The sequence below is a fragment of the Oncorhynchus gorbuscha genome, linkage group LG12 (genome assembly GCF_021184085.1).
Source record: "Oncorhynchus gorbuscha isolate QuinsamMale2020 ecotype Even-year linkage group LG12, OgorEven_v1.0, whole genome shotgun sequence".
Classification (NCBI taxonomy): domain Eukaryota; kingdom Metazoa; phylum Chordata; class Actinopteri; order Salmoniformes; family Salmonidae; genus Oncorhynchus; species Oncorhynchus gorbuscha.
The window spans coordinates 79,706,365-79,731,286 of record NC_060184.1 but is presented as its reverse complement, the minus strand read 5'-3'; the positions used below and the strand labels follow the sequence as shown (position 1 = coordinate 79,731,286).

Genomic DNA, 24,922 nt, shown 5'->3' with positions numbered 1-24,922 from the left:
TGTTACCATGTAGACCATGTTACAGTGTAGACCATGTAGACCATGTTACCATGTAGACCATGTTACAGTGTACACCATGTTACAGTGTAGATGTTGATGCCGTGTAGACCATGTTACCGTGTAGATGTTGATGCCGTGTAGACCATGTTACTGTGTAGACGATTAGCATGTTTTTTTATCTCAAATGTGTCACTACACCTGCTCTCTCTCTCTCTGTCTCTCTGTCTCTCTGTCTCTCTCTCTCTCTCTCTCTCTCTCTCTCTCTCTCTCTCTCTCTCTCTCTCTCTCTCTCTCTCTCTCTCTCTCTCTCTGTCTCTCTCTCTCTCTGTCTCTCTCTCTGTCTCTCTCTCTCTCTCTCTCTCTGTCTCTCTCTCTCTCTCACGCTCTTACTGTCACTCTCTCTCACACTGTCACTAACTCACTCTCTCTCTCTCACACTGTCACTAACTCACTCTCTCTCTCTCACTCACTCACTCACTCACTCTCTCACTCTCTCTAGACTACGGATGTCCGGGGGGCCAGGGTCCAGGTAGGGGTTTGCCTTTGAGGAGTGTATCCCTGGATGTGAACATGTCAGGGGGCCGGCCCCCACAGGGCCAGTATCCCCCCATGAGGACCCCCAGCCCCTACACACTACAGCAGCAGCAAGGCATCTTGGGAAACCACTCCGCCATGATGTCCAACCAGGCCAACCTCGCAGGTGGGTGGAGCCGTCAGAGCGAGGCTTACACTTTTTTGTGTATTTTCCTTGATCTAAAAATACTCAGGCTATCAACAAACATTTACATTTGAGTAATTTAGCAGATGTTCTTGACCTTTTCATGCTACAAGTGTAGCAGGTAGCTACTGAGGTTTCCCTGGTCAGGAGTCATCGAAGTCAGCACTCAAAGAAACACGTGTAACGGAATACACTCGCTGCCCCTCTCTATGCTACCGTCTGACACGTCAGCTTTCTCTCTCTCTCTCTCTCTCTCCGTGGGGACCGATGACACGTCATAGTGAGTCACTTCCTGTTTCCGTGCACAGGAAGTCGAGGGAGTCGGAGTCACCCACACACACAGACACACACTGCCAGTTCCTCTCCTCTCACTTTCATTTTGACTCACAGAAGGAACAAATTTATGAACAAAATGATGTTGACTTCTGTCCTTGTAGATGGGCGGTATATTGTTGTCCCTCACTTTTTCCCTCTGACACTTCCCACACATTTACTCACTCACGTGATCTCTCCCTCCCTCCATCTACCCTCACCCCACCAGGTCTAGTGAGTGGTCCTCGGCAGGGCATGCAGCACCAGCAGGAGGAGGGGGGTTGGGGTCCTGGGGGCCCGGGTCAGAGCGGTTCAGCCTCGGTCCCTCCTCCTGGGGCCCCAGGTCAGCAGGGGACGATGCACAGCCGTATGGGGCCCAACCCTGGAGGCGCCGGGGGCCTCATGAGACCCAGCAGTCTACCAGGACCTGCACCCAGGCAGATGCTGCAGTCGCAGATGATGGCCAACGGTGAGACTGTATATCTATCATTTCTAGTTCTATACCAGGGTTGCTCTAGAATATATATTTGTCATGGTCTATCCACAGGTCAGTGTTTCTTATCATTGGGCTTGGGGACCCACCAATTGATGTAACATATTTGTGTTGTCAATGGAAACCAATTTATTGATATTCATTTTCAGCATGTAGAAGTACACAAATAGTTTTGAAAAATAAAAAGTTTTGGAGTTTGGGATAAAGCTGACACCTGCTGGCCAGTCAGAGGAACAACACCCTGATACACTGTCTAATGCCAGATGAAATATTTTTTTATTTAACCTTGATTTAACTATACAAGTCAGTTAAGAACAAATTATTATTTACAATGACGGCCTAGGAACAGTGGGCTAACTGCCTGTTCACGGGCAGAACAACATGTTTACCTTGTCAGCTCGGGGATTCGAACCAGCAACCTTTCAGTGCTGGTCCAACACTCTAACCACTAGGCTACCCTACCTCCTCTACACTCTAACCACTAGGCTACCCTGCCTCCTCTACACTCTAACCACTAGGCTACCCTGCCTCCTCTACACTCTAACCACTAGGCTACCCTGCCTCCTCTACACTCTAACCACTAGGCTACCCTGCCGCCTCTACCCTCTAACCACTAGGCTACCTGCCACCTCTACGCTCTAACCACTAGGCTACCTGCCACCTCTACACTCTAACCACTAGACTACCCTGCCTCCTCTACACTCTAACCACTAGGCTACCCTGCCACCTCTACACTCTAACCACTAGGCTACTTACCTATCTCGAGCAGCTCAGTCTGGTTTTGGCATGGGGTTAATAAAGTTATATATACATTTTAATGTCTCTCTCTAATAAAGTTATATTCATTTGAACATTTCTCTCTAAAGAGATGCGTATAGGGTTAGTAAAGTTATATTAATTTGAATCTGTCCATAAAGAGATGGGCATGGGGTTAATAAAGTTATATTATTTGAATCTCTATAGATAGCCATGGGGTTAATAAAGTTATATTATTTGAATCTCTCTCTTTAAAGAGATGGGCATGGGGTTAATAAAGTTATATTATTTGAATCTCTATAGATAGCATGGGGGTTAATAAAGTTATATTATTTGAATCTCTCTCTCTATATAGATGGGCATGGGATTAATAAAGTTATATTCATTTGAATCTCTGTCCATAAAGAGATGGGCATGGGGTTAATAAATTTATATTCATTTGAATCTCTGTCCATAAAGAGATGGGCATGGGGTTAATAATGGTACACTACGTGGGCAAAAGTATGTGGACACCTCCTTTTCGAACATCTCATTCCAAAATCATGGTCATTAATATGGAGTTGGTTCCCCCTTTGCTGCTATAACAGCCTCCACTCTTCTGGGAAGGCTTTCCACTAGATGTTGGAACATTGCTGCTATAACAGCCTCCACTCTTCTGGGAAGGCTTTCCACTAGATGTTGGAACATTGCTGCTATAACAGCCTCCACTCTTCTGGGAAGGCTTTCCACTAGATGTTGGAACATTGCTGCTATAACAGCCTCCACTCTTCTGGGAAGGCTTTCCACTAGATGTTGGAACATTGCTGCTATAACAGCCTCCACTCTTCTGGGAAGGCTTTCCACTAGATGTTGAACATTGCTGCTATAACAGCCTCCACTCTTCTGGGAAGGCTTTCCACTAGATGTTGGAACATTGCTGCGGGGACTTGTTTCCATTCAGCCACAAGAGCATTATTGAAGTTGGGCACTGATGCTGGGCGATTAGGCCTGGCTCGCAGTCGGCGTTTCAATCCATCCCAAAGGTGTTTGATGGGGTTGAGGTCAGGGCTCTGTGCAGGCCAGTCAAGTTCTTCCACACCGATCTCGACAAACCATTTCTGTATGGACCTCGCTCTGTGCACGGGCCACTGTCATGCTGAAACAGGAAAGGGCCTTCCCCAAACTGTTGCCACAAAGTTGGAAGCACAGAATCGTCCAGAATGTCATTGTATGCTGTAGCATTAAGATTTCCCTTCACTGGAACTAAGGGGCCTGAAAAATGAAAAACAGCCCCAGACCATTATTCCTCCTCCACCAAACTTTACAGTTGGCACAATGCATTGAGGCAGGTACGTCCTCCTGGCATCCACCAAACCCAGATTCTACCGTCGGACTGCCAGATGGTGAAGCGTGATTCATCACTCCAGAGAACGCGTTTCTAGTAGGGCAGAAATTTGAAGAACTGACTTGTTGGAAAGGTGGCATCCTATGACGGTGCCACTTTGAAAGTCACTGAGCTCTTCAGGAAGGCCATTCTACTGACACTGTTTGTCTATGGAGATTGCATGGCTGTGTGCTAGATTTTATATACCTGTCAGCAACGAGTGTGGCTGAAATAGCTGAACCACTAATTTGAAGGGGTGTCCACATACTTTTGGTCATGTAGTGTATATTAATTTGAATCTCTCTCTCTATATATAGATGGGCATGTAGGTTAATAAAGTTCAATTATTTGAATCTATATATAGATAGTCATGGGGTTAATAAAGTTATATTATTTGAATCTCTCTCAAAATAGATGGGCATGGGGTTAATAAAGTTGTATTAATTTGAACCTTCCTATATATATATATATACATAGAGAGAGAGAGAGAAAGAGAGAGATGGGCATGAAGGTTAATAAAGTTATATTATTTGAACCTCTATAGATAGCCATGGGGTTAATAAAGTTATATCATTTGAAACTCTCTATATATAGATGGGCATGGGGTTAATAAAGTTATATCATTTGAAACTCTCTATATATAGATAGCCATGGGGTAAATAAAGTTACATTATTTGAATCTATATATAGATAGCCATGGGGTAAATAAAGTTATATTATTTGAATTTCTCTCTATGTAGATAGCCATGAGGTTAATAAAGTTATATTATTTGAATTTCTCTCTCTTTAAAGAGATGGGCATGCGGGCCCACCAATTCTCCCAGCAACAGGCTCCACCCAATCAGACGGCTCCATGGCCAGACAGCATGATACCTATTGAGGCCTTCAACCAGAACAGGTAACCAGCCCTCTGTACTACTCTACTGGACACTACATGAGACTACTTTACACAGGCCTCTGTCCTACAATCACTACTGCAGCTACGGTACCAGAACCTGTACCAGAACCTGTCACACATCCTTCCTTTACCAGAACCTGTTACACACTGTACCAGAACCTGTCACACACTGTACCAGAACCTGTAACACACTGTACCAGAACCTGTCACATCCTTCCTTTACCAGAACCTGTACCTGAACCTGTCACACACTGTACCAGAACCTGTAACACACTGTACCAGAACCTGTCACATCCTTCCTTTACCAGAACCTGTACCAGAACCTGTCACATCCTTCCTTTACCAGAACCGTTGTCTGTCGGCGCTGGAGCAACTCTTATAGTTCAGACTAACCACTTTAAAACGGTTTGGATCAGTTAACTACAGCACAGAGAAGTGGTTAAAATAACTTATGGTCATTTAACCTTCCACCCCTTCTCTCCCTCTTCCCCCTCTTCCCCCTCCCCTCCTTCTCTCCCTCTTCCCCCTCCCCTCCTTCACTCCCTCTTCCCCCTTCCCCCTCCCCTCCTTCACTCCCTCTTCCCCCTCTTCCCCCTCCCCTCCTTTTCTCCCTCTTCCCCCTCTTCCCCCTCTCCACCCTCCCCTTCTCTTCCTCTCCCTCTCCCCCTTCTCTCCCTCTCCCCCTTCTTTCCATCCCCCCTCTGTTCCCCTTCCCTCCCTCCCCTCTCCTCCCCACCTTCTCTTCATCTCCCTCCCTCCCCTCTCCTCCCCCCTTCTCTTCTTCTCCCTCCCCCCTTCTCTTCCTCTCCCTCCCTCCCCTCTCCTCCCCACCTTCTCTTCCTCTCCCTCCCCTTCTCTTCCTCTCCCTCTCCCCCTTCTCTTCCCCCCTTCTCTTCCTCTCCTCCCCACCTTCTCTTCCTCTCCAGATCTGTGTATGCCCCCCAGCAGGAGGAGGAGGTGTTGTGTGGGGGTCCGGGGCCCGGGGGCCAGGGGACTGGGGGTCCTGGTGAGGGGGGTTCTAGTGATGAGGGGGCTCTCATGTCACAGCTCTACACAGTGCTGAAGGACTTTGATGGCCTGGAGGAGATAGACAGAGCCCTGGGGATACATACTCTGATGGGACAGGTACGATTCAGCAATCACTGTGTAATGTTTTTCATCTATTAATATCCCTCTCTCTTAACTACTCTGTGACAGATCAGTCCATTCCTCCATCTCTGATCCCTCTCTTCTATCTCTCTTCTCTTCTTCTCTCTGGGGACACTCACCTGTCACTAGAGTTGTTCTTCTTTTTGTCATCTAGGCCTATACAGTCTATTTCTCCTCCTCTGTCTCTCCTCTGTTCCCATAGAGTTTAGAGTTTGGTGAAGCTATTTTTTCATCAGCCCCGGCTAGAGACTCATTTGGAGCTCAGCCCCCGCTAGAGACTCATTCGGAGCTCAGCCCCGGCTAGAGACTCATTCGGAGCTCAGCCCCGGCTAGAGACTCATTAGGAGCTCAGCCCCGGCTAGAGACACATTAGGAGCTCAGCCCCGGCTAGAGACTCATTAGGAGCTCAGCCCCGGCTAGAGACTCATTAGGAGCTCAGCCCCGGCTAGAGACACATTAGGAGCTCAGCCCGGCTAGAGACTCATTAGGAGCTCAGCCCCGGCTAGAGACACATTAGGAGCTCAGCCCCGGCTAGAGACTCATTAGGAGCTCAGCCCCGGCTAGAGACTCATTAGGAGCTCAGCTAGAGGATCCGAGAAGATCATGCTTTTTTTATTAAACACAATTCATGCAATTCTACGACACAACATGAATGGAGACAGACGAGCACAATCTTTAATGCAATACCACAAAAAAAGTACTCTGCAGGCAAAAAAACAACAACCTGGTCTTGAATCTAACCGTATGATATAATCTCAGCCTGTGAAAAGGAGAAACTTTACAAGATGACATCCGTCTCGCCTGAAGGAGGAAGTCATGTGACATCATCTAGCCTGAAGGGGGAAGTTATGTGACATCATGTAGCCTGAAGGAGGAAGTTATGTGACATCATCTAGCCTGAAGGGGGAAGTTATGTGACATCATCTAGCCTGAAGGGGGAAGTTATGTGACATCATGTAGCCTGAAGGGGGAAGTTATGTGACATCATCTAGCCTGAAGGAGGAAGTTATGTGACATCATCTAGCCTGAAGGAGGAAGTTATGTGACATCATCTAGCCTGAAGGAGGAAGTTATGTGACATCATCTAGCCTGAAGGGGGAAGTTATGTGACATCATCTAGCCTGAAGGGGGAAGTTATGTGACATCATCTAGCCTGAAGGAGGAAGTTATGTGACATCATCTAGCCTGAAGGGGGAAGTTATGTGACATCATCTAGCCTGAAGGAGGAAGTTATGTGACATCATCTAGCCTGAAGGAGGAAGTTATGTGACATCATCTAGCCTGAAGGAGGAAGTTATATTGCCCTAAGCCAATGATAAAGACTGAGTGTACACACTCACCAGGGCTATGGGCCAATAAGATGGGCTGTAGGCCTACCGTGGCTTTTGTGGAGCGATAGGTAACGATGCTTCGTGGGTGACTGTTGTCGATGTGTGCAGAGGGTCCCTGGTTCTCGCCCGGGTATGGGCGAGGGGACGGTCTAAAGTGGGAGTTGAGAATTTTGATAACTAAAGAAAGATCTGTTTTTTTGTTCTTTGTCTTTGTGTGTTTTCCCCGCTATGTATTTTGGATGATTTGGTCTGGGATGATTAGGTCTGGGATGATTAGGTCTGGGATGATTTGGTCTGGGATGATTTGGTCTTTTAGGTGATGCATTTTGGATGATTTGTCTGGGATGATTAGGTCTGGGATGATTAGGTCTGGGATGATTTGGTCTGGGACGATTTTAGATGTGTTTTCCCCGCTATGCATTTTGGATGATTTGGTCTGGGATGATTTGGTCTGGGATGATTAGGTCTGGGATGATTAGGTCTGGGATGATTTGGTCTGGGATGATTTGGTCTGGGATGATTTGGTCTGGGATGATTAGGTCTGGGATGATTTGGTCTGGGATGATTTGGTCTGGGATGATTTGGTCTGGGATGATTTGGTCTGGGATGATTTGGTCTGGGATGATTTGGTCTGGGATGATTTGGTCTGGGATGATTTAGTCTGGGATGATTTGGTCTGGGATGATTTGGTCTGGGATGATTTGGTCTGGGATGATTTGGTCTGGGATGATTTGGTCTGGGATGATTTAGTCTGGGATGATTTGGTCTGGGATGATTTGGTCTGGGATGATTTGGTCTGGGATGATTAGGTCTGGGATGATTAGGTCTGGGATGATTTAGTCTGGGATGATTTGGTCTGGGATGATTTGGTCTGGGATGATTTGGTCTGGGATGATTTGGTCTGGGATGATTTGGTCTGGGATGATTTAGTCTGGGATGATTTGGTCTGGGATGATTTGGTCTGGGATGATTTGGTCTGGGATGATTTGGTCTGGGATGATTTGGTCTGGGATTATTTGGTCTGGGATGATTTGGTCTGGGATGATTTGGTCTGGGATGATTTGGTCTGGGATGATTTAGGTCTGGGATGATTTAGGTCTGGGATGATTTGGTCTGGGATGATTTGGTCTGGGATGATTTGGTCTGGGATGATTTGGTCTGGGATGATTAGGTCTGGGATGATTTGGTCTGGGATGATTTGGTCTGGGATGATTTGGTCTGGGATGATTTGGTCTGGGATGATTAGGTCTGGGATGATTTGGTCTGGGATGATTTGGTCTGGGATGATTTTAGATGTGTTTTCACTGACAGCCTCAACTCAACAGTCAGCTGTTTTATAGGCTATTTGCTGTGTGTTGCTAACAAAATTCCTTTTGTACTTTGTGATGGAAAACGATCCACAGCTAAATCATGCTCTCTCGTGTAGTATTTTGAAATAAGTTATTCCACTTTATACAGACAGGAATAATGATCTAATAAAATGTGTATTTAACCAGACAAGTCAGTTAAGAACAAATTCTTATTTACATAATGACGGCCTAGGAACAGTGGGTTAACTTGGGGAGGACCACTGGTTCTTTGTGCACTTGTGGAGGTCAGTGCCGTTTAAGATGAGGGAGGACTCCAAAATATATTTTCATGAGCACGGCCTTATTAACCTACACTATGAATGACAGTTTACAATGTAGGGGTACACAGGTCGACAGAAAATGTTTAGGTGACACTTTCAATACCACCTTGTACACTCTTGCCTGCATCTAGCTGATCTAGAGTTTAATCATTAGTCCAACAGTTGCAAACGAGAGTTTCTATTGGACAAATTCAGGTATGTTTATCCCCGTTTTGTTCCGTTTGCGTCCGATTAAGAAAAAAGACAATTCAACAGAATAGGCAGAATGAATACACCCCTGGTCACGCGTAAACACAGTTCACATACATAGCAGCCACGTTGTATTCCTTCTCGGATCGATGCGCTCTCCTCCTGTCACCTGTTCCCTTCTCTTGTGGACGTCAATGAACACCAGCTGTACAGTTGAAGTCGGAAGTTTACATACGCCTTGGCCAAATACATTTAAACTCTGTTTTTTAACAATTTCTGACATTTAATCCTAGTAAAAATTCCCTGTTTTAGGTCAGTTAGGATCACCACTTTATTTTAAGAATGTGAAATGTCAGAATAATAGTAGAAAGAATGATTTATTTCAGCTTTTATTTCTTTCATCACATTCCCAGTGGGTCAGAAATGTACATACTCAATTAGTATTTGGTAGCATTGCCTTTAAATTATTTAACTTGGGTCAAACATTTCGGGTAGCCTTCCACAAGCTTCCCACAATAAGTTGTGTGAATTTTGGCCCATTCCTCCTGACAGAGCTGGTGTACCTGAGTCAGGTTTGTAGGCCTCCTTGCTCACACATGCTTTTTTGGTTCTGCCCACAAATGTTCTATAGGATTGGAGTCAGGGCTTTGTGATGGCCACTCCCAATACCTTGACTTTGTTGTCCTTAAGCCATTTTGCCATGACTTTGGAAGTATGCTTGGGGTCATTGTTCATTTGGAAGACCCATTACGACCAAGCTTTAACTTCCTGACTGATGTCTTGAGATGTTGCTTCAATATATCCACATACTTTTCTTCCCTCATGATGCCATCTATTTTGTGAAGTGCACCAGTCCCTCCTGCAGCAAAGCCCCCATAACATGATGCTGCCACCCCCGCGCTTCACAGTTGGGATGGTGTTCTTCGGCAAACATAACGATGGTCATTATGGCCAAACAGTTCTATTTTTGTTTCATTAGACCAGAGGACATTTCTCCAAAAAGTATGATCTTTGTCCCCATGTGCAGTTGCAAACCATAGTCTGGCTTTTTTATGGGGGTTTTGGAACGGTGGCTTCTTCCTTGCTGAGCGACCTTTCAGGTTATGTCGATATAGGACTCATTTTACTGTGGATATAGATACTTTTGTACCTGTTTCCTCCAGCATCTTCACAAGGTCCTTTGCTGTTCTGGGATTGATTTGCACTTTTCGCACCAAAGTTAGCTAACATAGGATCCCTCTGGTCTAGCCAGCTAGCCAACATAGCATCCCTCTGTTTTAGCCAACTAGCTAACATAGCATCCCTCTGTTATAGCCAGCTAGCTAACATAGCATCCCTATGTTATAGCCAGCTACCTAACATAGCATCCCTCTGTTATAGCCAGCTAGCTAACATAGCATCCCTCTGTTATAGCCAATTAGGTAACATAGCATCCCTCTGTTATAGCCAGCTACCGAACATAGCATCCCTCTGTTATAGCCAGCTAGCTAACATAGCAACCCTCTGTTATTGCCAGCTAGCTAACATAGCATCCCTCTGTTATAGCCAGCTACATAGCATCCCTCTGTTCTAGCCAGCTAGCTAACATAGCATCCCTCTGTTATAGCCAGCTAGCTAACATAGCATCCCTCTGTTATAGCCAGCTAGCTAAAATAGCATCCCTCTGTTATAGCCAGCTAGCTAACATAGCATCCCTCTGTTATAGCCAGCTAGCTAATATAGGATCCCTCTGCTTGAGCAGGTTGTTTCAGTAGGCTAACCTAGCTAGCTGCGTTTGCTAGCTAAGTAAGTGAAACTGAAAGTGAAAAGAAAATACAATCTCTCTCTTTTACTTCTCCTTCATTTTTGAAGAAATGTATTTGTTCAAACTGTTCAACTATTGTCTTTCTCTTTGAATCAACTACTCACCACATGTTATGCACTGCAATGCTTATGCTTTCAGTACTAGATTCATTCTCTGATCCTTTGATTGGGTGGACAACATGTCAGTTCATGCTGCAAGAGCTCTGATAGGTTGGAGGATGTCCTCCGGAAGTTGTCATAATTAATGTGTAAGTCTATAGAAGGGGGTGAGAACCACAAGCCTCCTAGGTTTTGTATTGAAGTCAATGTACCCAGAGGAGAACGGAAGCTAGCTGTCCTCTAGCTACACCATGGTGCTACCCTACAGAGTGCCGTTGAGGCTACTGTAGACCTTCATTGCAAAACAGAAATTATTTGGTGACGTGAATATATTTAGTGCCTAAAAAGGATCACTTTTTAAATTCATCATCATATCCTCTCGTCTCCTGTCTTTCTCCAGGGTCAGTCTGTAGATCAGGACCAGTTCTCTTCAGACCCGTCCATGTTGTTGGACCAGAAGCCTCCAGTGTACGGCCAGCAGGACCCCCCACCCGGCTCCCATCTAGCCCAGAGAGGATACCACGACCCTGGGTCCGGCAGACCCATGCAGGAACCCCCACCAGGCTCCCATCTAGCCCAGAGAGGATACCACGACCCTGGGTCCGGCAGACCCATGCAGGACCCCACAGGTAGAGCTGAGAATTGGCAATCGATATTCTGATATTCTGAACATCACTATGTTGTTGCTTCAGAGAGACATGAGAAAATTACAACTTTTACATTTTTTATGATTGTTACCTTGGCTCAGAGTAATTGTGATTCTCAACTGAATGGATCCCCCCCACACACACACACTTCTACCCACAGGGCAAGGCTTCCACCCTATGGCTGGCCAGATGAGCCCCAGACCAGGATACCCCATCATGAGGATGCAGCAACGACCGGGGCTGAGGCCCCAAGGGTTGGTTCCTAACCAGCCTAATACACTGAGGTTACAGCTGCAGCACCGGCTACAGGTACAACAGGTACCGAGACAGACAGACAGACAGACAGACAGACAGACAGACAGACAGACAGACAGACAGACAGACAGACAGACAGACAGACAGACAGACAGACAGACAGACAGACAGACAGACAGACAGACAGAACACACACACAGAACACACACACACACACATAGAACACACACACATAGAACACACACACATAGAACACACACACACACATAGAACACACACACACACATAGAACACACACACAGAACACACACACACATAGAACACACACACACACATAGAACACACACACACACATAGAACACACACACAGAACACACACACACACACACACATAGAACACACACAAATAGAACACACACACAAATAGAACACACACACAAATAGAACACACACACACACATAGAACACACACACACACACACAAAACAGACACACCATACACACACACACACAGAACACACACAAACGCAAAGACAAAACATACACAAAACACAAAGCACACACAAACACACACACAGAACACACACAGAACACACACACACAACACACACACATATAACACACACACACACACAACACACAGAATGGTAGAGAACACAGACTGGGGAATGGTAGAGAACACAGACTGGGGAATGGTACAGACTGGGGAATGGTACAGACTGGGGAATGGTACAGACTGGGGAATGGTAGAGAACACAGACTGGGGAATGGTACAGAACACAGGCTGGGGAATGGTACAGACTGGGGAATGGTAGAGAACACAGACTGGGGAATGGTAGAGAACACAGACTGGGGAATGGTAGAGAACACAGACTGGGGAATGGTAGAGAACACAGACTGGGGAATGGTAGAGAACACAGACTGGGGAATGGTAGAGAACACAGACTGAGGAATGGTAGAGAACACAGACTGGGGAATGGTAGAGAACACAGACTGGGGAATGGTACAGACTGGGGAATGGTAGAGAACACAGACTGGGGAATGGTAGAGAAAACAGGCTGGGGAATGGTACAGACTGAGGAATGGTAGAGAACACAGACTGAGGAATGGTAGAGAACACAGGCTGGAGAATGGTACAGACTGAGGAATGGTAGAGAACACAGACTGAGGAATGGTAGAGAACACAGGCTGGGGAATGGTAGAGAACACAGGCTGGGGAATGGTACAGACTGGGGAATGGTAGAGAACACAGGCTGGGGAATGGTACAGACTGGGGAATGGTAGAGAACACAGACTGGGGAATGGTAGAGAACACAGACTGGGGAATGGTAGAGAACACAGACTGGGGAATGGTAGAGAACACAGGCTGGGGAATGGTAGAGAACACAGGCTGGGGAATGGTAGAGAACACAGACTGGGAATGGTAGAGAACACAGGCTGGGGAATGGTAGAGAACACAGACTGGGGAATGGTAGAGAACACAGGCTGGGGAATGGTAGAGAAACAGACTGGGGAATGGTAGAGAACACAGACTGGGAATGGTATAGACTGGGGAATGGTACAGACTGGGGAATGGTAGAGAACACAGACTGGGAATGGTAGAGAACACAGGCTGGGGAATGGTAGAGAACACAGGCTGGGGAATGGTAGAGACTGGGGAATGGTAGAGACTGGGGAATGGTAGAGACTGGGGAATGGTAGAGAACACAGACTGGGGAATGGTAGAGAACACAGGCTGGGGAATGGTACAGACTGGGGAATGGTAGAGAACACAGACTGGGGAATGGTAGAGAACACAGACTGGGGAATGGTAGAGAACACAGGCTGGGGAATGGTAGAGAACACAGACTGGGGATGGTACTGAACACAGGCTGGGGAATGGTACAGACTGGGGAATGGTAGAGAACACAGACTGGGGATGGTACAGAACACAGGCTTGGGAATGGTACAGACTGGGGAATGGTAGAGAACACAGACTGGGGAATGGTAGAGATCACAGACTGGGGAATGGTAGAGAACACAGACTGGGGAATGGTAGAGATCACTGGGGAATGGTACAGACTGGGGAATGGTAGAGATCACAGACTGGGGAATGGTAGAGAACACAGACTGGGGAATGGTAGAGACTGGGGAATGGTAGAGAACACATACTGGGGAATGGTAGAGAACACAGACTGGGGAATGGTAGAGAACACAGACTGGGGAATGGTAGAGAACACAGGCTGGGAATGGTAGAGAACACAGGCTGGGGAATGGTAGAGAACACAGACTGGGGAATGGTAGAGAACACAGACTGGGGAATGTTAGAGAACCCAGACTGGGGAATGGTAGAGAACACAGGCTGGGGAATGGTAGAGAACACAGACTGGGGAATGGTAGAGAACACAGACTGCGGAATGGTACAGACTGGGGAATGGTACAGACTGGGGAATGGTAGAGAACACAGACTGGGAATGGTAGAGAACACAGGCTGGGGAATGGTAGAGAACACAGGCTGGGGAATGGTAGAGACTGGGGAATGGTAGAGACTGAGGAATGGTAGAGACTGGGGAATGGTAGAGAACACAGACTGGGGAATGGTAGAGAACACAGGCTGGGGAATGGTACAGACTGGGGAATGGTAGAGAACACAGACTGGGGAATGGTAGAGAACACAGACTGGGGAATGGTAGAGAACACAGGCTGGGGAATGGTAGAGAACACAGACTGGGGATGGTACAGAACACAGGCTGGGGAATGGTACAGACTGGGGAATGGTAGAGAACACAGACTGGGGATGGTACAGAACACAGGCTTGGGAATGGTGCAGACTGGGGAATGGTAGAGAACACAGACTGGGGAATGGTAGAGATCACAGACTGGGGAATGGTAGAGAACACAGACTGGGGAATGGTAGAGATCACAGACTGGGGAATGGTACAGACTGGGGAATGGTAGAGAACACAGACTGGGGAATGGTAGAGAACACAGACTGGGGAATGGTAGAGAACACATACTGGGGAATGGTAGAGAACACAGACTGGGGAATGGTAGAGAACACAGACTGGGGAATGGTAGAGAACACAGACTGGGGAATGGTACAGACGGGGGAATGGTACAGACTGGGGAATGGTAGAGAACACAGACTGGGGATGGTACAGAACACAGGCTTGGGAATGGTACAGACTGGGGAATGGTAGAGAACACAGACTGGGGAATGGTAGAGATCACAGACTGGGGAATGGTAGAGAACACAGACTGGGGAATGGTAGAGATCACAGACTGGGGAATGGTACAGACTGGGGAATGGTAGAGATCACAGACTGGGGAATGGTAGAGAACACAGACTGGGGAATGGTAGAGAACACAGACTGGGGAATGGTAGAGAACACAGACGGGGGAATGGTACAGACTGGGGAATGGTAGAGAACACAGACTGGGGATGGTACAGAACACAGGCTTGGGATTGGTACAGACTGGGGAATGGTAGAGAACACAGACTGGGGAATGGTAGAGATCACAGACTGGGGAATGGTAGAGATCACAGACTGGGGAATGGTAGAGAACACAGACTGGGGAATGGTAGAGATCACAGACTGGGGAATGGTACAGACTGGGGAATGGTAGAGATCACAGACTGGGGAATGGTAGAGAACACAGACTGGGGAATGGTAGAGAACACAGACTGGGGAATGGTAGAGAACACATACTGGGGAATGGTAGAGAACACAGACTGGGGAATGGTAGAGAACACAGACTGGGGAATGGTAGAGAACACAGACTGGGGAATGGTAGAGAACACAGACTGAGGAATGGTAGAGAACACAGACTGGGGAATGGTAGAGAACACAGACTGGGGAATGGTACAGACTGGGGAATGGTAGAGAACACAGACTGGGGAATGGTAGAGAAAACAGGCTGGGGAATGGTACAGACTGAGGAATGGTAGAGAACACAGACTGAGGAATGGTAGAGAACACAGGCTGGAGAATGGTACAGACTGAGGAATGGTAGAGAACACAGACTGAGGAATGGTAGAGAACACAGGCTGGGGAATGGTAGAGAACACAGGCTGGGGAATGGTACAGACTGGGGAATGGTAGAGAACACAGGCTGGGGAATGGTACAGACTGGGGAATGGTAGAGAACACAGACTGGGGAATGGTAGAGAACACAGACTGGGGAATGGTAGAGAACACAGACTGGGGAATGGTAGAGAACACAGGCTGGGGAATGGTAGAGAACACAGGCTGGGGAATGGTAGAGAACACAGACTGGGGAATGGTAGAGAACACAGACTGGGGAATGGTAGAGAACACAGACTGGGGAATGGTAGAGAACACAGGCTGGGGAATGGTAGAGAACACAGACTGGGGAATGGTAGAGAACACAGACTGCGGAATGGTATAGACTGGGGAATGGTACAGACTGGGGAATGGTAGAAAACACAGACTGGGAATGGTAGAGAACACAGGCTGGGGAATGGTAGAGAACACAGGCTGGGGAATGGTAGAGAACACAGGCTGGGGAATGGTAGAGACTGGGGAATGGTAGAGACTGGGGAATGGTAGAGAACACAGACTGGGGAATGGTAGAGAACACAGACTGGGGAATGGTAGAGAACACAGACTGGGGAATGGTAGAGAACACAGACTGAGGAATGGAAGAGAACACAGGCTGGGGAATGGTAGAGAACACAGACTGGGGAATGGTAGAGAACACAGGCTGGGGAGTGGAAGAGAACACAGGCTGGGGAATGTTAGAGAACACAGACTGGAGAATGGTACAGACTGGGGAATGGTAGAGATCACAGACTGGGGAATGGTAGAGAACACAGACTGGGGAATGGTAGAGAACACAGACTGAGGAATGGTAGAGAACACAGACTGGGGAATGGTACAGACTGGGGAATGGTAGAGAACACAGGCTGGGGAATGGTAGAGAACACAGACTGGGGAATGGTAGAGAACACAGACTGGGGAATGGTACAGACTGGGGAATGGTAGAGAACACAGACTGGGGAATGGTAGAGAACACAGACTGAGGAATGGTAGAGAACACAGACCGAGGAATGGTAGAGAACACAGACCGGGGAATGGTAGAGAACACAGGCTGGGGAATGGTAGAGAACACAGACTGGAGAATGGTACAGACTGGAGAATGGTACAGACTGGGGAATGGTAAAGACTGGGGAATGGTAGAGACTGGGGAATGGTACAGACTGGGGAATGGTACAGACTGGGGAATGGTACAGACTGGGGAATGGTAGAGAACACAGACTGGGGAATGGTAGAGAACACAGACTGGAGAACGGTACAGACTGGGGAATGGTACAGACTGGGGAATGGTACAGACTGGGGAATGGTACAGACTGGGGAATGGTAGAGAACACAGACTGGAGAATGGTAGAGAACACAGACTGAGGAATGGTAGAGAACACAGACTGGAGAATGGTAGAGAACACAGACTGAGGAATGGTAGAGAACACAGACTGAGGAATGGTAGAGAACACAGACTGGGGAATGGTAGAGAACACAGACTGGGGAATGGTACAGACTGGGGAATGGTAGAGAACACATACTGGGGAATGGTAGAGAACACAGACTGGGGAATGGTAGAGATCACAGACGGGGAATGGTACAGACTGGGGAATGGTAGAGAACACAGACTGGGGATGGTACAGAACACAGGCTTGGGATTGGTACAGACTGGGGAATGGTAGAGAACACAGACTGGGGAATGGTAGAGAACACAGACTGGGGAATGGTAGAGATCACAGACTGGGGAATGGTACAGACTGGGGAATGGTAGAGATCACAGACTGGGGAATGGTAGAGAACACAGACTGGGGAATGGTAGAGAACACATACTGGGGAATGGTAGAGAACACAGACTGGGGAATGGTAGAGAACACAGACTGGGGAATGGTAGAGAACACAGACTGGGGAATGGTAGAGAACACAGACTGAGGAATGGTAGAGAACACAGACTGGGGAATGGTAGAGAACACAGACTGGGGAATGGTACAGACTGGGGAATGGTAGAGAACACAGACTGGGGAATGGTAGAGAAAACAGGCTGGGGAATGGTACAGACTGAGGAATGGTAGAGAACACAGACTGCGGAATGGTATAGACTGGGGAATGGTACAGACTGGGGAATGGTAGAGAACACAGACTGGGAATGGTAGAGAACACAGGCTGGGGAATGGTAGAGAACACAGGCTGGGGAATGGTAGAGACTGGGGAATGGTAGAGACTGGGGAATGGTAGAGACTGGGGAATGGTAGAGAACACAGACTGGGGAATGGTAGAGAACACAGACTGGGAATGGTAGAGAACACAGACTGGGGAATGGTAGAGAACACAGACTGAGGAATGGAAGAGAACACAGGCTGGGGAATGGTAGAGAACACAGACTGGGGAATGGTAGAGAACACAGGCTGGGGAGTGGAAGAGAACACAGGCTGGGGAATGGTAGAGAACACATACTGGGGAATGGTAGAGAACACAGACTGGGGAATGGTAGAGAACACAGACTGGGGAATGGTAGAGAACACAGACTGGGGAATGGTACAGACTGGGGAATGGTAGAGAACACAGACTGGGGAATGGTAGAGAAAACAGGCTGGGGAATGGTACAGACTGAGGAATGGTAGAGAACACAGACTGAGGAATGGTAGAGAACACAGGCTGGAGAATGGTACAGACTGAGGAATGGTAGAGAACACAGACTGAGGAATGGTAGAGAACACAGGCTGGGGAATGGTAGAGAACACAGACTGGGGAATGGTAGAGAACACAGACTGGGGAATGGTAGAGAACACATACTGGGGAATGGTAGAGAACACAGACTGGGGAATGGTAGAGATCACAGACGGGGGAATGGTACAGACTGGGGAATGGTAGAGAACACAGACTGGGGATGGTACAGAACACAGGCTTGGGATTGGTACAGACTGGGGAATGGTAGAGAACACAGACTGGGGAATGGTAGAGATCACAGACTGGGGAATGGTAGAGAACACAGACTGGGGAATGGTAGAGATCACAGACTGGGGAATGGTACAGACTGGGGAATGGTAGAGATCACAGACTGGGGAATGGTAGAGAACACAGACTGGGGAATGGTAGAGACTGGGGAATGGTAGAGAACACATACTGGGGAATGGTAGAGAACACAGACTGGGGAATGGTAGAGAACACAGACTGGGAATGGTAGAGAACACAGGCTGGGGAATGGTAGAGAACACAGGCTGGGGAATGGTAGAGAACACAGACTGGGGAATGGTAGAGAACACAGACTGGGGAATGTTAGAGAACCCAGACTGGGGAATGGTAGAGAACACAGGCTGGGGAATGGTAGAGAACACAGACTGGGGAATGGTAGAGAACACAGACTGCGGAATGGTACAGACTGGGGAATGGTACAGACTGGGGAATGGTAGAGAACACAGACTGGGAATGGTAGAGAACACAGGCTGGGGAATGGTAGAGAACACATACTGGGGAATGGTAGAGAACACAGACTGGGGAATGGTAGAGAACACAGACTGGGGAATGGTAGAGAACACAGACTGGGGAATGGTAGAGAACACAGACTGAGGAATGGTAGAGAACACAGACTGGGGAATGGTAGAGAACACAGACTGGGGAATGGTACAGACTGGGGAATGGTAGAGAACACAGACTGGGGAATGGTAGAGAAAACAGGCTGGGGAATGGTACAGACTGAGGAATGGTAGAGAACACAGACTGCGGAATGGTATAGACTGGGGAATGGTACAGACTGGGGAATGGTAGAGAACACAGACTGGGAATGGTAGAGAACACAGGCTGGGGAATGGTAGAGAACACAGGCTGGGGAATGGTAGAGACTGGGGAATGGTAGAGACTGGGGAATGGTAGAGACTGGGGAATGGTAGAGAACACAGACTGGGGAATGGTAGAGAACACAGACTGGGGAATGGTAGAGAACACAGACTGGGGAATGGTAGAGAACACAGACTGAGGAATGGAAGAGAACACAGGCTGGGGAATGGTAGAGAACACAGACTGGGGAATGGTAGAGAACACAGGCTGGGGAGTGGAAGAGAACACAGGCTGGGGAATGGTAGAGAACACATACTGGGGAATGGTAGAGAACACAGACTGGGGAATGGTAGAGAACACAGACTGGGGAATGGTAGAGAACACAGACTGGGGAATGGTACAGACTGGGGAATGGTAGAGAACACAGACTGGGGAATGGTAGAGAAAACAGGCTGGGGAATGGTACAGACTGAGGAATGGTAGAGAACACAGACTGAGGAATGGTAGAGAACACAGGCTGGAGAATGGTACAGACTGAGGAATGGTAGAGAACACAGACTGAGGAATGGTAGAGAACACAGGCTGGGGAATGGTAGAGAACACAGACTGGGGAATGGTAGAGAACACAGACTGGGGAATGGTAGAGAACACATACTGGGGAATGGTAGAGAACACAGACTGGGGAATGGTAGAGATCACAGACGGGGAATGGTACAGACTGGGGAATGGTAGAGAACACAGACTGGGGATGGTACAGAACACAGGCTTGGGATTGGTACAGACTGGGGAATGGTAGAGAACACAGACTGGGGAATGGTAGAGATCACAGACTGGGGAATGGTAGAGAACACAGACTGGGGAATGGTAGAGATCACAGACTGGGGAATGGTACAGACTGGGGAATGGTAGAGATCACAGACTGGGGAATGGTAGAGAACACAGACTGGGGAATGGTAGAGACTGGGGAATGGTAGAGAACACATACTGGGGAATGGTAGAGAACACAGACTGGGGAATGGTAGAGAACACAGACTGGGGAATGGTAGAGAACACAGGCTGGGGAATGGTAGAGAACACAGGCTGGGGAATGGTAGAGAACACAGACTGGGGAATGGTAGAGAACACAGACTGGGGAATGTTAGAGAACCCAGACTGGGGAATGGTAGAGAACACAGGCTGGGGAATGGTAGAGAACACAGACTGGGGAATGGTAGAGAACACAGACTGCGGAATGGTACAGACTGGGAATGGTACAGACTGGGGAATGGTAGAGAACACAGACTGGGAATGGTAGAGAACACAGGCTGGGGAATGGTAGAGAACACAGGCTGGGGAATGGTAGAGACTGGGGAATGGTAGAGACTGAGGAATGGTAGAGACTGGGGAATGGTAGAGAACACAGACTGGGGAATGGTAGAGAACACAGGCTGGGGAATGGTACAGACTGGGGAATGGTAGAGAACACAGACTGGGGAATGGTAGAGAACACAGACTGGGGAATGGTAGAGAACACAGGCTGGGGAATGGTAGAGAACACAGACTGGGGATGGTACAGAACACAGGCTGGGGAATGGTACAGACTGGGGAATGGTAGAGAACACAGACTGGGGATGGTACAGAACACAGGCTTGGGAATGGTGCAGACTGGGGAATGGTAGAGAACACAGACTGGGGAATGGTAGAGATCACAGACTGGGGAATGGTAGAGAACACAGACTGGGGAATGGTAGAGATCACAGACTGGGGAATGGTACAGACTGGGGAATGGTACAGACTGGGGAATGGTAGAGAACACAGACTGGGAATGGTAGAGAACACAGGCTGGGGAATGGTAGAGAACACAGGCTGGGGAATGGTAGAGACTGGGGAATGGTAGAGACTGAGGAATGGTAGAGACTGGGGAATGGTAGAGAACACAGACTGGGGAATGGTAGAGAACACAGGCTGGGGAATGGTACAGACTGGGGAATGGTAGAGAACACAGACTGGGGAATGGTAGAGAACACAGACTGGGGAATGGTAGAGAACACAGGCTGGGGAATGGTAGAGAACACAGACTGGGGATGGTACAGAACACAGGCTGGGGAATGGTACAGACTGGGGAATGGTAGAGAACACAGACTGGGGATGGTACAGAACACAGGCTTGGGAATGGTGCAGACTGGGGAATGGTAGAGAACACAGACTGGGGAATGGTAGAGATCACAGACTGGGGAATGGTAGAGAACACAGACTGGGGAATGGTAGAGATCACAGACTGGGGAATGGTACAGACTGGGGAATGGTAGAGAACACAGACTGGGGAATGGTAGAGAACACAGACTGGGGAATGGTAGAGAACACATACTGGGGAATGGTAGAGAACACAGACTGGGGAATGGTAGAGAACACAGACTGGGGAATGGTAGAGAACACAGACTGGGGAATGGTACAGACGGGGGAATGGTACAGACTGGGGAATGGTAGAGAACACAGACTGGGGATGGTACAGAACACAGGCTTGGGAATGGTACAGACTGGGGAATGGTAGAGAACACAGACTGGGGAATGGTAGAGATCACAGACTGGGGAATGGTAGAGAACACAGACTGGGGAATGGTAGAGATCACAGACTGGGGAATGGTACAGACTGGGGAATGGTAGAGATCACAGACTGGGGAATGGTAGAGAACACAGACTGGGGAATGGTAGAGAACACAGACTGGGGAATGGTAGAGAACACATACTGGGGAATGGTAGAGAACACAGACTGGGGAATGGTAGAGATCACAGACGGGGGAATGGTACAGACTGGGGAATGGTAGAGAACACAGACTGGGGATGGTACAGAACACAGGCTTGGGATTGGTACAGACTGGGGAATGGTAGAGAACACAGACTGGGGAATGGTAGAGATCACAGACTGGGGAATGGTAGAGAACACAGACTGGGGAATGGTAGAGATCACAGACTGGGGAATGGTACAGACTGGGGAATGGTAGAGATCACAGACTGGGGAATGGTAGAGAACACAGACTGGGGAATGGTAGAGAACACAGACTGGGGAATGGTAGAGAACACATACTGGGGAATGGTAGAGAACACAGACTGGGGAATGGTAGAGAACACAGACTGGGGAATGGTAGAGAACACAGACTGGGGAATGGTAGAGAACACAGACTGAGGAATGGTAGAGAACACAGACTGGGGAATGGTAGAGAACACAGACTGGGGAATGGTACAGACTGGGGAATGGTAGAGAACACAGACTGGGGAATGGTAGAGAAAACAGGCTGGGGAATGGTACAGACTGAGGAATGGTAGAGAACACAGACTGAGGAATGGTAGAGAACACAGGCTGGAGAATGGTACAGACTGAGGAATGGTAGAGAACACAGACTGAGGAATGGTAGAGAACACAGGCTGGGGAATGGTAGAGAACACAGGCTGGGGAATGGTACAGACTGGGGAATGGTAGAGAACACAGGCTGGGGAATGGTACAGACTGGGGAATGGTAGAGAACACAGACTGGGGAATGGTAGAGAACACAGACTGGGGAATGGTAGAGAACACAGACTGGGGAATGGTAGAGAACACAGGCTGGGGAATGGTAGAGAACACAGGCTGGGGAATGGTAGAGAACACAGACTGGGGAATGGTAGAGAACACAGACTGGGGAATGGTAGAGAACACAGACTGGGGAATGGTAGAGAACACAGGCTGGGGAATGGTAGAGAACACAGACTGGGGAATGGTAGAGAACACAGACTGCGGAATGGTATAGACTGGGGAATGGTACAGACTGGGGAATGGTAGAAAACACAGACTGGGAATGGTAGAGAACACAGGCTGGGGAATGGTAGAGAACACAGGCTGGGGAATGGTAGAGAACACAGGCTGGGGAATGGTAGAGACTGGGAATGGTAGAGACTGGGGAATGGTAGAGAACACAGACTGGGAATGGTAGAGAACACAGACTGGGGAATGGTAGAGAACACAGACTGGGGAATGGTAGAGAACACAGACTGAGGAATGGAAGAGAACACAGGCTGGGGAATGGTAGAGAACACAGACTGGGGAATGGTAGAGAACACAGGCTGGGGAGTGGAAGAGAACACAGGCTGGGAATGTTAGAGAACACAGACTGGAGAATGGTACAGACTGGGGAATGGTAGAGATCACAGACTGGGGAATGGTAGAGAACACAGACTGGGGAATGGTAGAGAACACAGACTGAGGAATGGTAGAGAACACAGACTGGGGAATGGTACAGACTGGGGAATGGTAGAGAACACAGGCTGGGGAATGGTAGAGAACACAGACTGGGGAATGGTAGAGAACACAGACTGGGGAATGGTACAGACTGGGGAATGGTAGAGAACACAGACTGGGGAATGGTAGAGAACACAGACTGAGGAATGGTAGAGAACACAGACCGAGGAATGGTAGAGAACACAGACCGGGGAATGGTAGAGAACACAGGCTGGGGAATGGTAGAGAACACAGACTGGAGAATGGTACAGACTGGAGAATGGTACAGACTGGGGAATGGTAAAGACTGGGGAATGGTAGAGACTGGGGAATGGTAGAGACTGGGGAATGGTACAGACTGGGGAATGGTACAGACTGGGGAATGGTAGAGAACACAGACTGGGGAATGGTAGAGAACACAGACTGGAGAACGGTACAGACTGGGGAATGGTACAGACTGGGGAATGGTACAGACTGGGGAATGGTACAGACTGGGGAATGGTAGAGAACACAGACTGGAGAATGGTAGAGAACACAGACTGAGGAATGGTAGAGAACACAGACTGGAGAATGGTAGAGAACACAGACTGAGGAATGGTAGAGAACACAGACTGAGGAATGGTAGAGAACACAGACTGGGGAATGGTAGAGAACACAGACTGGGGAATGGTACAGACTGGGGAATGGTAGAGAACACATACTGGGGAATGGTAGAGAACACAGACTGGGGAATGGTAGAGATCACAGACGGGGGAATGGTACAGACTGGGGAATGGTAGAGAACACAGACTGGGGATGGTACAGAACACAGGCTTGGGATTGGTACAGACTGGGGAATGGTAGAGAACACAGACTGGGGAATGGTAGAGAACACAGACTGGGGAATGGTAGAGATCACAGACTGGGGAATGGTACAGACTGGGGAATGGTAGAGATCACAGACTGGGGAATGGTAGAGAACACAGACTGGGGAATGGTAGAGAACACATACTGGGGAATGGTAGAGAACACAGACTGGGGAATGGTAGAGAACACAGACTGGGGAATGGTAGAGAACACAGACTGGGGAATGGTAGAGAACACAGACTGAGGAATGGTAGAGAACACAGACTGGGGAATGGTAGAGAACACAGACTGGGGAATGGTACAGACTGGGGAATGGTAGAGAACACAGACTGGGGAATGGTAGAGAAAACAGGCTGGGGAATGGTACAGACTGAGGAATGGTAGAGAACACAGACTGCGGAATGGTATAGAC

At 48.3% G+C, this 24,922-nt stretch overlaps 1 protein-coding gene across 2 annotated transcripts in view; it reads left to right on the top strand.

The window, feature by feature from the left end:
- Positions 1-24,922, top strand: part of LOC123991430 (nuclear receptor coactivator 2-like) — a 262,415-nt gene that overhangs the window by 205,856 nt on the left and 31,637 nt on the right. For both annotated transcript variants that reach the window (XM_046293020.1, XM_046293019.1), the window contains 6 exons: positions 500-700; positions 1,260-1,499; positions 4,435-4,540; positions 5,467-5,665; positions 11,142-11,370; positions 11,549-11,697. In XM_046293020.1, coding sequence (XP_046148976.1) covers positions 500-700; positions 1,260-1,499; positions 4,435-4,540; positions 5,467-5,665; positions 11,142-11,370; positions 11,549-11,697 — 1,124 coding nt within the window. The remainder of the gene's footprint in view (positions 1-499; positions 701-1,259; positions 1,500-4,434; positions 4,541-5,466; positions 5,666-11,141; positions 11,371-11,548; positions 11,698-24,922) is intronic.